Here is a 13,215-nt window from a genome sequence, read left to right on the forward strand (position 1 = left end):
GACACAGTGGACGAGTGACCCTGGGCCAGGAAGTGTCACACTGGGATAGATGTGTCAGCCACAAAAGTGTGCGCTAAGATCTCTGCGGGGAGCCCCATTTTTGACTGAGGAACCCGCCTGTGAATGTATCTGTAGGTTCCACTGCACTTTCATTTGTTTTGTTAAATAATCTCCCCTTCCAGTTTGATCTGCTTAGCAAGGCTTGTGGGGCATGTGCATTCTACTGTGATTCTCTGTGAGTTTCTTCACCCAGGAGCCTCCCCACTGATGAAATCATAGGTCCTGTCAGAGACAAGAGGGGTGGGTGGGAAGACGTGGGGAAGGTAATCTCCCTAGGCAACAAGCATTTTAAAAATCGTATGCTTACTATATTCCAGGTTGTGCCATGTGAAGGGCAAAATCAGGGCCACAAATCTTCTAACAAGGAAGGCAGCTTGCAGAAGACTGCCTATGTACAGGTCTACACGGTATTCCCAGCTGCTCTTTTGTCTTTGTGTTATGAACAGCACAAAACTTGTATGTTTTCTTCTCCAATGGCCCCTTTCGCCCTGTGCCTTCGCTTGTTGGTTTAGAAGTAGAGTCTGCCCTCCCCGCTTTACATTTTCTGAACTTCTGGAGATGATCACTCCATAGCTTTAGAACTGATGTTTACCCCAAAGGTCATCTAATCCATCTTACTCCAAAGGTCATCTCCTCTTACAGATAAAGAAAATGAATCTCAAAGACATTGAGTGATTCTGCTGAGGTCATAGAATCAGTAAAATTGACAGAACAGAGATTCAAATCCAGGTCTTCTGTTCTTAGAATGAGAGAAACGTATGAGAACTTAGTAGATAAAAACAGAGGCAGCATTTGCCCTTGAAGACTTATCTATTCCTGCATCTATTGAAGAAAGTAAAGAGATTGCATCATCCCAGCTAATGTCACATAGTCTTGTTAGCAGAGGGGGTGAGGCAATTGGGTTTAAGTGACTTGCCCAGGGTCACACAGCTAGTAAGTGTCAAGTATCTGAGGCCAGATTTGAACTCAGGTCCTCCTGACTCCAGGGCTGGTGCTCTATCCACTGTGCCATCTAGCTGCCCCTTCTCTAGGATTTTTAAGCAAACCATCATATCCTCAGCAAATAGGGATAGATTCAGCTCTTCTTTAGGTCTTCAATATCTTTTTCCTTGTGTTATTGCAAGCATTTTCAGAACTATATGATCTAATAGTGGGGAGAGTAGACTTGGTTGTTTTAATACTTCATTGGAAAAGGTTCTACTATATCCCTAATGCAAATGATTCTTGCTTTTAGTTTTGTATAGATACTTTTTTGATATAAAAAATGTCCCTATATGTGCTCTGTAGGATTTTTAGCATCAATGAGTCCAAAGCTTTTTCTTCATCTATTGAGGTAATCATGTGGTTATGTATGGTTTTTGTTTTCAATATAATCAAGTTACATTGATTGCTTTTCTAATCTTAAACCATTCTTTCATCCCTGAAACAAATCCAGCCTCAATACGATAAATTATTTCTTGGATGAATCTCTGAAGTTTTTTTGACAGGGTTTTATCTTTCTTGGGTCTTCTGTTATTTTGGGCATTTTATATTTTAAAAAATATTCTCTTTTGTGTTCTCATTTTTGTTTGTTAGTATATAACTGGGTATGATATATTCTGATAATTATTTTCAATTCTTCTGATTTTTGTTATTTCACTTTGTTTATATGCTATTTTGTTGATATAATTTTCTTTAATCGATGACTAAAGTCTTCTCAATATTATTAGTCTTTTCAAAGAATCAGCAATTTAGTTTTATTATTTATATTTTTGTTGTCTCCATTGTATCTATTTTTCTTTTAATTTTTAACATCTCTTTTGTGCTATTTTAAATTTATTTGATACCTTTCTAATTTTTAAATGCATATTCAGTTCATTAAAGCTCATTTTATTTTATTAATCCATTTAATTAATTATTTAATTGGTTGGCTGATTTGTTTCATTAATTTTTTTTATTGGTTTACAGGCATATGATTTTTCCTCCTAAAAGTGGATAAGCTGCATCCCCAAAATTTTGGTATGTTGTTTAATTATTATTATTTACTTTCACATTATTATTGTTTCTATAATTGTTCTTTAACTCACTTTGGCAACCAAGTGGAGAACAGATTGAATTGGAGACTGACTTTAAGGTGAGGAGGCTCAAGGTGGGGATAGCTTTTTCAAATTTTTGCTCTTAGTTTAGTTTCCTTCAATATAACTTTTGAAAACAATTTAAAGCATTCTGTAGTAGAAGTTAGGAGGTATCATTTTTTTTTCTTCTGAAAATTTAAAATAACCAATAACTAGTCTTTTTTTCCCTTTTAAACTTAGAGGGAAAAAAACCAAATGCGTTTCCATACTTAACTTTTATTTGTCAAGATTCAGAGTAAAGCAGGTTTTAATGGCTTTATAAATCCCCAGAAGGAAGGATTGTAATGGAAATGCTGACTAACTCTTAACTGTGCCAGTACAAATGTGTTAACCCCAAAGGCAAGAGGGGCATTCTAAACCATGGTGGAGAGACCAAAGGACTGAACATAAATAGTAAATTTTTATTTTAACAATTCTTTTCCAATCAAAGTATTTGCATAAGTGACAATCAGATATATTCTTTATAGCAGAATCCACAATAGTTTGAAAATAAAGCTCTTTTAGTATTATTCTCGATCACAGAATACCTTCATTTATTGTAATCAACATTATTATTCTTATTGAAAACTTTTCAAGTTCTGCAAGAACCCTAGCATTGTGATAAGCTCAGTGGCGTTTATACGATTTTGATTTGGTCCCTTCTCTCACATTGGTTTTAATCTTAGAGAGGAATATGAGGCACAATAAACACAGAATTGATAAAATCAGGACATGAGGAGGGTTTTCTTGGGTACATGATATTGAGAGAAAAAGGACAAATAAGTGTGTAGAATGCATGACAGGCAACAACCAATGAAGCAACAAAAGTGGCCAAGCACTTAAGAGCACTCCCTAATGATGGCTCAGCTATTGCCCCCCTTCCCTTTTTTTTTTAAAGTGCTTGACTGTGACTATATTATGGTCTGACAGAAAGAGAAGAAAGAAGGGAAGGGTATAAGCATATATAGGATACTGCTATATTCAAGGCACTGGGCTGCTAAGCACTTTACAAATATTATCTCATTTGATCCTTGAAACAACCCTGGGTAGTAGATGTTATTATTCCTGTTTTACCATTGAGGAAACTGAGGCAAACAGTTAAATGACTTGCCCAAGGTCACACAAATAGTGTCTGAGGCCAGGTTTGCACTCAGGTCTTCCTGATTTCAGGCTCAGCATTCTCTCTACTGTGACACCTAGTTGCTTCTGCTTGCATCTTTCATTATCTGTCTGAGTATATCTTTGATTTTTATAATGGAAATCATTAGAGAAACAGGTTGTGCTAAGGAATTTTGTTTATAGCCAGCCTTGTTGGAACATGTCAGTCCTTTAAACTGAGGAGAACCTATACCAAAAATAACCATTTTTGTTATTTGAATTTTATATTTTTTGTAGCAGATTTGTCTCCTAAATCTGTTTGACTTTGAGTGATAATAGAATGTTTGTATTCACCAAGCATAGACAAAAATCACCCTATATGGGAGATAAATGCAAATCTGGAGCTAACACATTGTCCCAAATCAGTAAGTGTTGACAGTAAATTTTTTTTCATGTTTCTTTTTTATTTAGTAATTGCAATGGCTGCTACTGTGAACTTGGAACTCGATCCCATTTTTTTGAAAGCACTGGGCTTCTTACATTCAAAGAGCAAAGATTCTGCTGAAAAGCTAAAAGCTCTGTTGGATGAATCTTTGGCAAGAGGCATTGATTCAAGTTACCGTCCATCACAGAAGGTATGTATGTGAATTAAATGACTAGAGGAGTTTTGTGCCATGGAAGTAAAAGACAAAGGTAAATGGATGGGGTAAAAGATTGAAGCATCTAGAGATGGTCCCTTTACCAACATGATTATTTCTCACAGCATGAAGAAATTAGATCTCATTTTCTTCTCTCTGCATTCAAACCTAAATTGAATTGTGAGACAAATTTAGAGGGTAGAAAACATCATTGTATTATTGTGCTATAAGAAATAACAAGTGTGGGGGCAGCTAGGTGGCGCAGTGGATAAAGCACCAGCCCTGGATTCAGGAGGACCAGAGTTCAAATCCAGCCTCAAACACTTGACACTTACTAGCTGTGTGACCCTGGGTACCCAAAAAAAAGAAAGAAAGAAAGAAAGAAAGAAAGAAAAGAAATGACAAGCAGGATGATTTCAGAAAGGCCTGGAAAGACTTGTGTGAACTGATGTAGAGTGAAGTGAGCAGAACCAAGAGAATGTTGTGCACAGTGACAGCAGTATTGTTTGATGAAGAATTCTAAATGACTTAATTATTCTCAGTAATACAATGATCCAAGACAGTTCCAAGGACTAACGATAAAGCATAATATCTACCTCCAGGGAAAGAAGTGATATTTATTGAACAGACTGAAACATGCTATTTTTCACTTCCTTCCAAATTTTTTTTCTTTTATTCAAATTTTCTTACACAAAATGACTAATATGGTAATTTTTTACATAAATGCACATATACAACCTATATCCGATTGCTTACTGACTCAGGGAAGGGGGAGGGGAGGGACAAAATTTGGAACTGTAAGGAATTGATTGTTATTTGAGGTTTTTATGACCCCATCTTTTGGCTAGAATTAAAAAAAACCTTGGCGCAGGCACCGGCCTGGGTCTCCATAAAATGCACGTTGCTCCACCCACTGGTTGTAGTCATTGCCATGGCACTGGCACCTCACGTCATCACCACTCGCTGATGCCTACATGGGCCTGGCAAAATTATAATGATTGGAAGCCTAGTGAGGGCAGTCATGTGACTGTCAGATTGGCCAGCCAATTGGCTGGGGGCTGTGTGTGGTCAGCCTGGGGTCTGCTGGGAAGAAGGGAGGTTTTTCCACCATTCTAGCTTGAAGCTGGAAGGCGACAGGACACTGCTGTGTGTTTTCAGCTGATTCCTGGGTGGTGGTGGTGTTCAGGTTGTATAATTTCCCTTTTCCCCATTTTATTTCCTTTCCCTTGATCCTACTGATCCTGTTTGTGTTTTTTTTAAGTTCGTTCTTCTTAAATAAATCCTGCTATTTTGAGGCTGCCGGTCTCCTTCTTTGCCCCAATATTGCGGCGAGCCATCTAGCTAACACTCCCCAATTAAAAATTGGTCCCTACAGAACTCAAAACCTTAAATAAAAATGTTTATTATTTTTTTTAAAAAGAAAACATCATTCTCATACTAGATATGAATGAGAAATGCACTCATTTATGAGACCTAGCTCACTTTTTTTTTTTTTTAGTGAGGCAATTGGGGTTAAGTGACTTGCCTAGGGTCACACAGCTAGTAAGTGTTAAGTGTCTGAGGCCGGATTTGAACTCAGGTACTCCTGACTCCGGGGCTGGTGCTCTATCCACTGCGCCACCTAGCGCCCCTGACCTAGCTCACTTTTGCAATTTTATTTATTAGTATTTCTGGCAGAAAAGGTTTTTTTTCCCCCTCTGAACATAGGAACTATACTATTTGTGTTGTTTAAAATCTAAATTGTGGGTTCTAATCTGCCCCTCTAAGTCTTGGGGGGAAGCTGGCTAAAATCACTGATAAATTCAGCAAGAGTTTAGGCTTTTAAAGATTTATTAGAATATATATTATAGGAGGGCAGCTAGGTGGTGCAGTGGATAGAGCACTGGCCCTGGATTCAGGAGTACCTGAGTTCAAATCCAGCCTCAGACACTTGACACTTACTAGTTGTGTGACCCTGGACAAGTCACTCAACCCCCATTGCCCCGCAAAAAAAAAAAAAAAAAAGAATATATATTATAAGTTAATGAAGAGAGAGAGACTCAGAACAAATTCCTTATAGCATGGAAATCCTAGCTCAGATCTAATTCAGTATAGCCAGAGAGAAAGAAAGAAATTTCCTTTCCTAGCAGCCCACGTGAAATCTCTCACCACCAAGCCAGTGTCTGAACAACTAAGAGCGGCCTCCCCTGTTCTCCATCTACCGCTACCTCATAGTTCCTCCTCACCAAAAAGAGAGTTCTTCTATGAGGGAGCGTCCACTTCCTATTTCCTCTCTCCCTCCCCCAAAGGGGAGGTCTGTAAAGCTGGTTGGTTGAGAGTGGTCTCTTGCTGATGTAACTTTCTCATTCTCACCCAATTCAAACAATACTAAATCAGGTGGGGCCCCTGGGTGTCTGCCAAATTCCATTATTTTATCCTTCTCTTTTGCCTTACCCCTGAAGGTTTTAGTCCATGGAATTAAAGAATTAAGCAAAATGAAATGATAAGAATTTTGTTAGGTAGTAAAAAGGGCTGGATTTATGGGAAGATGGCATCATGTTGACACTTAGAGGAACCCAGGTCCCCCACTACACAACATTAGAGCTCCAGAAGGAATAGTAATTCAGAAAAATAAACAGAAACAGCTTGTAAGTGCCTCCATTCAATCCAGAACTGTAAAAATGGATTGTTAGAATCCTGCAGATGATTTGGGCAGAGATCAGCCCACGGAAGGCAGAAGGCAGAGTGCTTAGAACCAGAGCAGGGAACAGAGCCAGACCAATGTGTGCCCAAACAACAGAGTCCCCAGGTCAGGCAGCCCACACAAAGACACAAGTGTAGCTACAACAGAAGACAGGGCTAGGCTCCCACTCTGGAAGCAAAGCACCTGGATCTTGCAGGAACATAAGCCATATTATGTGTGTGGGACCTCAGACCCAGAGCAAAGGGAAGAACCAACTCTTGGTTCAGAACTATGCAAGAGTAAGGAGGCAGAAGGAGCCATAGGTTAGACAGAAGAAACTACAGCTAAAACCTAAATCAAGCCACTAGGACATAGGCAAAACCCAGGAATTCCTGAAAAAAATCCAAGGCCTCCTCTCAGCCTTCTCAGTTAGGACCAAGCAAGGTCTGCTCACTCCATCCAAAAGTCTGGGACAGGACAGATCTGGACCTGGGCAAAAAGCCTCAATCCAGAAGTTGAGACTATAAATATGAGTAAACAGAAGAAAATGATGCTGAAGAAATATTGTGTGACTGAGAGAAAACCAATAGGTAAAGCCAAAAGAAAAGTAATACTACAATCAAACCAAGTAGAGCCTCAGAAAAAAATAATGCCCTGTCCACAAAGACTAGAAGAATACCTGGAAAAATAAAATGACATAAAATGGAATATTATAACGTGTGCATCTGTATACACACACACACACACACACACACACACACACACACACACACCATAACATTAATTTACATACACACACACAGAATTCAAGGGTCCATTGATCAAGATTTACACAGAAACTATGTGAATACAACAATCAAAGTCTACATAGAAATAGACATATAATTAGAGAAATGGTAATTGCTCATGGGTAGAGCATGCAAATATAATTAAGGCAGTACTATTTAAGTCAGTTTATTTAGTGCCATACCAATGAAACTACCAAAAGAATACTTTATAGAGCTAGGGGAAAAAATAATGAAATTCATCTGTAGGAACAAGAGGAAGAATCTCAAGGGAAATTATAAAAAACATTGGGCAGGAAGGTGCCTAGCAGTACTATAAAGCAGTATTCTTCAAAATGATTTAATATTGGTTAAAAAGAACTCTCAATGGAACATATTAGTAATAGAGAAATGAATACACACTATTTGACACAAACTTCCAGGAAAACATTCTGGCAGAAATGAGGGATGGATCAGCACTTTATACCATATTTATATAGATCGAAATTTCCTACTATTTAAGCTCTAAGCTGATACATGACTCTGTCTTGTGCCCCCTTCCCTTTCCCTCTCTTCTGTCACATATGGTGATCTCATCAGTTCCTGTAGGTTCAACTATCATCTCAATTCAGATAATACCCACATCAGTCCTGATATCTGCTGAGATATGATTGTCCACCTACAGCTGCCTCATGGACATCTCAAACAGGCGTCTCAAATGCAACATGTCTAAAATGGAACCTATCTGTTATTGATGAGGATACCACCATCAGCTCAGGCATAAAACCTCAGTGTCATCCTCAGCTCCTCACTCTCACCCAACATACCAACCCATTGTCATTGAGAAGAAATCTATGTTTCAGGTTTCCTATCCAAATTTTATAAAGAACTGCTTCATATTTATAAGAAAAGCTATTCCCCAATTGGTAAATAGTCAAAGGAGATGAACAACTAGTTTTCAAAGGAAGAAATCTAAGCTATCATCAACTATGTGAGCAGATTCTCCAAATCACTAAAAATAAGAGAAATGAAAATTAAAGTAACACTTATCAGATTGGCAAAGATAACAAAAAGGAAAATGACATTTGCTGGAAGAGTTGAAAGAAAACAGGCATGCCAGTGCACAGTTGGTGGATCTGTAAATTGGCCCATCTATTCTGGAAAGAAATTTGAAACTATACCCACCTACCCTCAAAATCATTACCATGATAATGCTACTAGGCCTATTCAGCAAAGAGATTTTTAAAAAGTAGTGGTGGGAAAGACCTATTTTTACAAAAAGCTTTATAACAGCTGGAATGGTAGCAAGAAATTGGAAATGGGGGGAGAGTCCTCATTAATTTGGAGATAGCTGAACATATTACATATGAATGTAACAATACCATTGTACCATGAAATGACAAAAAAGTATGGTTTTATAGAAACTGGGAAGATTTGTGTAACCTGTTACAGAGTGAAGTTTGCAAGAAAAAATTACAAATTATACAATAACAAAACAACATGAGAGCTAGCATTCATATAGCACTTACTATGTTCTATATATTGCTAAATGCTTTACAATTATTATCTAATTTGATCCTCATAACACCCTAGGAGATGAGCGCTATCAGTATCCCCATTTTACAGATGAGGGAAATAAGGCTGACAAAGGTTGAATAACTTGTTGTATGTTATTATTCCGATAGAAAAAAATATGGTGCTAAAAATAACATTGAAACCGAAACAGAAGGAAGGTTATCTAATAAGGTCAACTGAGATATCAAGCACTGAATATAAATAATTTGTTACGGTTGGGAGTGGTATTGGTTTTTAAGTTCATTAACAACAGTTTTTCACTTTGCTAGTTTGATCAGTTTAGAAAAATATTCTGTTATGTATTTAAAAGGCACTTAGAAGGATTCATTTAATTATAGCACTCAACTATAATTCCCACCACTATAATTTTGTAGAGAAGATAACTTGCCCTGGGAACCTATGCTTGTACTTAATTTCTGTTCTAGTTTAAAAGCTGAAACAGGAAGTAAAGTGTTGAGTTTAACAATGATTATATGTGAAAAGTGCATACAAATTTCTGAAATATACTGTCTCTAGAGGCAGGGAATTATGAAGGACCATTGCATGATTTTCACTTTGTGAGAAACACTTGGAGATTTATGTCTGCCAATTGATCAAAGCCCTTCCTGAAATTCAGTTAAGGGAAACATATTGACACGTTGTCAGTATACTATGTCACAAGAAACCTTGGAATAAGACTTTATTTTGAAGCAAATAAAAAAAAAATACAAGTTCACTCATGACATTTAATAGCTTTAAAAACAAGAGGCTGACAATGCAGTCCTTTGTCCTAAAATTTGTTTTTCACCTTTTCAGTTGTTATTGTCACTTTTTACTGGAGTCTGAATATATCATCATGGCTTCACATGAAGAGCAGGAGGAAATAATACCAGTTAACTTCTTTATTAATTTAGTATTTCCCCAATTACATGTAAAAACAATTTTTAACATTCCTTTTTAAATATTTTTGACTTTCAAATTCTTTCCTTACTTCCCTCATTGATAAGGCAAGCAATTTGATATAGATACAGTCCTGCAAAACCTATTTCCCTGTTATTCATGTTGTGAAAGAAAACAGACAGAAAAAGAAAGAAAGTAAAGAAGAAGTATGTTTCAATCTGCATTCAGATTCCATCGGTTCTTTCTCTGGAGGTGGATAGCATTTTTCATCATAAGTCCTTTACAATTGTCTTGGATCATTGTATTGTTGAGAATAACTAAGTCATTTATAATTAGTCATCATGCATTATTGTAGTTACTATGCACAGTATTCTCCTGGTTCTGCTTATTTTACTTTGCATCAGTTCATGAGTCTTTCCTGATTTTTTTGATAGCATTCTGCTTGTTATTTTTTATAGCATAATAGTATTCTATCACAATCATATACAACTTGTTCAGCCCTTCCCCAATTGATGGATATCCCCTCACTTTCCAAATATTTGCCTAAAAGAATTGCTAACTAAACTAAAAGAGCTGCTATAAATATTTAATTTTATATTTAGGTCCTTTTCCTTTTTGTTTTTTATCTCTGGTATACAGACCTGGTAGAAGTATTGCTTGGTCAAAGGGTATGAATGTTTTATAACCCCATTTGGGTATATTTTAAAATTACTCTCCAGAATGGTTGAATCAGTATATAACTTCACCAACATTTGTCATTTTCCTTTTCTGTCAATCTGATAGGTGTGGGATGGTAGCTTACAGTTGTTTTAATTCGCAGTTCTCTAATCTGTAGTGATTTCGAGCATTTTTTTTAATTTGACTAGAGATAATTTTGAGTTCTTTGTCTGAAAACCACCTGTTCATATTCTTTGATCATTTATCAATTGAGGAATGGCTCTTATTTGCATAAATTTGACTCATTTTTATATTTATTTATTTGTTTGTTTGTTTATTTGAGAAACAAAGTCTTTTTACTCTCTTCTTTTACCCTGTCCATTCTCAAAAATGTTTTGCGTCTGACTTTTTCCTTCCCCAATCTTCCCCCTCTTCTATCAATGGCCTCCTGCCCACCCCATGCCCTTCTCCTCCTACTTTCCCTGTATGGTAAGATAGATTTCTATACCCACCTGAGTATGTATGTTATTTCTTTTTTTAGCTAATTCTAATAAGAGTAGTATTCCAGAACCGCCCTGCCTTCCACTGCCCCTATCTTCCTCTACACTGTAAAAGCACTTTAATACCTCTTTTATGTCAGGTAATTTAGCCCATTCTACCTCTTCCTTTCCTCTTCTCCCAATGCATTCCTCTTTCTCACCCCTTAATTTTATTTTTTAAAATAATCATCTCATTATATTCAACTCACACCTGAGCCTTCTATCTATGTATACTTCTAAGTACCCTAAGAATGAGAAAGTTTTTAGGTGTTACAAATATTTTTCCTATGTAGAATTTGTAAACACTTTAGCCTTATTGAATCCCTTATGATTTCTATTTCCTCTTTACCTTTTTTTGTTTCTCACAAGTCTTGTATTTGAAAATTATATTTTCTATTCATCTCTGGTCTTTTTCATGAGGAATGTTTGAGAGAGGCAGCTAGGTGGTACAGTGGATAAAGCACCGGCCCTGGAGTCAGGAGGACCTGAGTTCAAATTTGGCTTCAGACACTTGACACTTACTAGCTATATGACCCTGGGAAAGTCGCTTAACCCCAATTGCCTCACCAAAAAAAAAAGAAAAAAATTATTCTAAGACAAAAAACTGTTTCCCCCCACTCCCCCCCAAAAAAGAAAGAAAAAAATATTTGGGGCAGCTAGGTGGTGCAATGGATAGAGCACCAGCCCTGGAGTCAGGAGGACCTGAGTTCAAATCCGGCCTCAGACACTTAACACTTACTAGCTGTGTGACCTTAGGCAAATCACTTAACCCCAGTTGCCTCACCAAAAAAGAAAAGAACAGAAAAGAAAAGGAATGTTTGAAAGTCCTCTATTTCGCCGAATGTCCATTTGCCCTCCTGAGGGATTATACTCAGTTTTGTTGGGTAAGTGGCTATTGATTGTAATCACAGCTCTTTTGACCTCCAGAATATCATACTCTAAGCCCTCCTCTCCTTTAATGTAGAAACTACTAAATCTTGTGTTATCCTGACTGTGGCTCCATGATATTTGAATTGTTTTCTTCTGGATGCTTACAATATTTTCTCCTTGACCTGGAAGCTCTGGAATTTGGCTATTCCTGGGAGTTTTCATTTCAGGATGTCTTTTAGGAGGTGATTGGTGGATTCTTTTGATTTCTATTTTACTCTCTGGTTCTAGAGTATCAAAGCAGTTTTCCTTGATAATTTCTGAAAAGATGCTTTCTATTATTGATTTATCTTTTGATCATGGCTTTCAGGTAATCCAATACTTTTTCAATTATCTCTCCTGGATTTATTTTCCAAGTCACTTGTTTTTCCAGTGAGATATTTCACATATTCTTTTGATTTTGTTTTATTATTTCTTCATGTCTCATAAAGTCATTAGCTTCCACTCACCCAATTCTGATTTTGAAGGAATTATTTTCTTCCTTGAGCTTTTAGACCTCCTTTTCCATTTGGATAATTCTACTTTTTAAGAAGTTCTTTACTTCAGTGAATTTTTGTACCTCTTTTTCCATTTGGTCAATTCTTCTTCTTAAGGCATTCCTCTCTTCAATGGATTTTTGTGCCTCTTTTACTATTTGGCCTATTTTATTATTTAAAGTGTTAGTTTCGTCATTATTTTTTGTGCCTTCTTTACCAAGCTGTTGACTCTTTTTTGTTGCTGTCCTTGTTGTTGCTTTTGGTTCCCTACCCCACCCCCCACCCCCCACAGGGCAATGAGGGTTAAGTGACTTGCTAAAGGTCACATAGTAAGTGTCCAGTGTCCGAGGCCAGGTTTAAACTCAGGTCCTTCTGAATCCAGGGACTGATGCTTTATCCACTGTGCCACCCAGCTTTCCCTGTTGACTCTTTCTTAATGCTTTTCTTACATCAGTCTCATTTCTCTTCCCAATTTTTCTTCTACCTTTTTTAGTTGATTTTTAAAATCTTTTATGAGCTTTCCCAGGATTACTTTTGTACCTGAGACCAATTTACATTGGTCTTTGAGGCATTGATTACTGTAGCTTTGACTCTGTTGACTTCTTCTGAGTTTCTGTTTTGATCTTCCCTGTCACTACAGTAACTTTCTAAGGTCAGGATATTTTTCTGCTTTTAGTTCATTTTTCCAGTCTATTTCTTGACTTTTCACTCTTGTTAAAGTGGAGTTCTACTTTTGGGATAGAGGGGACACTATCCCAAATTTTGGGTTTTTTCGTATTGCTGTTTTCAAAGATAATTCTAGGTACCTGTAAGTTTTCAGTTCTTCCAAGGTGGTATGATCTAGAAA

At 37.0% G+C, this 13,215-nt stretch overlaps 1 protein-coding gene across 3 annotated transcripts in view; it reads left to right on the plus strand.

The window, feature by feature from the left end:
- Nucleotides 1-13,215, plus strand: part of INTS12 (integrator complex subunit 12) — a 36,370-nt gene that overhangs the window by 1,000 nt on the left and 22,155 nt on the right. The window contains exons 2-4 of one of the 3 annotated variants that reach the window (XM_043971205.1): nucleotides 378-467; nucleotides 2,008-2,058; nucleotides 3,723-3,886. In XM_043971205.1, coding sequence (XP_043827140.1) covers nucleotides 3,731-3,886 — 156 coding nt within the window. In that variant the 5' untranslated portion in view covers nucleotides 378-467; nucleotides 2,008-2,058; nucleotides 3,723-3,730. Of the gene's footprint in view, nucleotides 1-377; nucleotides 468-2,007; nucleotides 2,059-2,139; nucleotides 2,174-3,722; nucleotides 3,887-13,215 lie in introns of all 3 variants that reach the window. The other 2 variants (XM_043971206.1, XM_043971204.1) reach the window with 2 other exon arrangements.

This window comes from Dromiciops gliroides, chromosome 6 (assembly GCF_019393635.1).
Source record: "Dromiciops gliroides isolate mDroGli1 chromosome 6, mDroGli1.pri, whole genome shotgun sequence".
In the NCBI taxonomy this organism is placed as follows: Eukaryota; Metazoa; Chordata; class Mammalia; order Microbiotheria; family Microbiotheriidae; genus Dromiciops; species Dromiciops gliroides.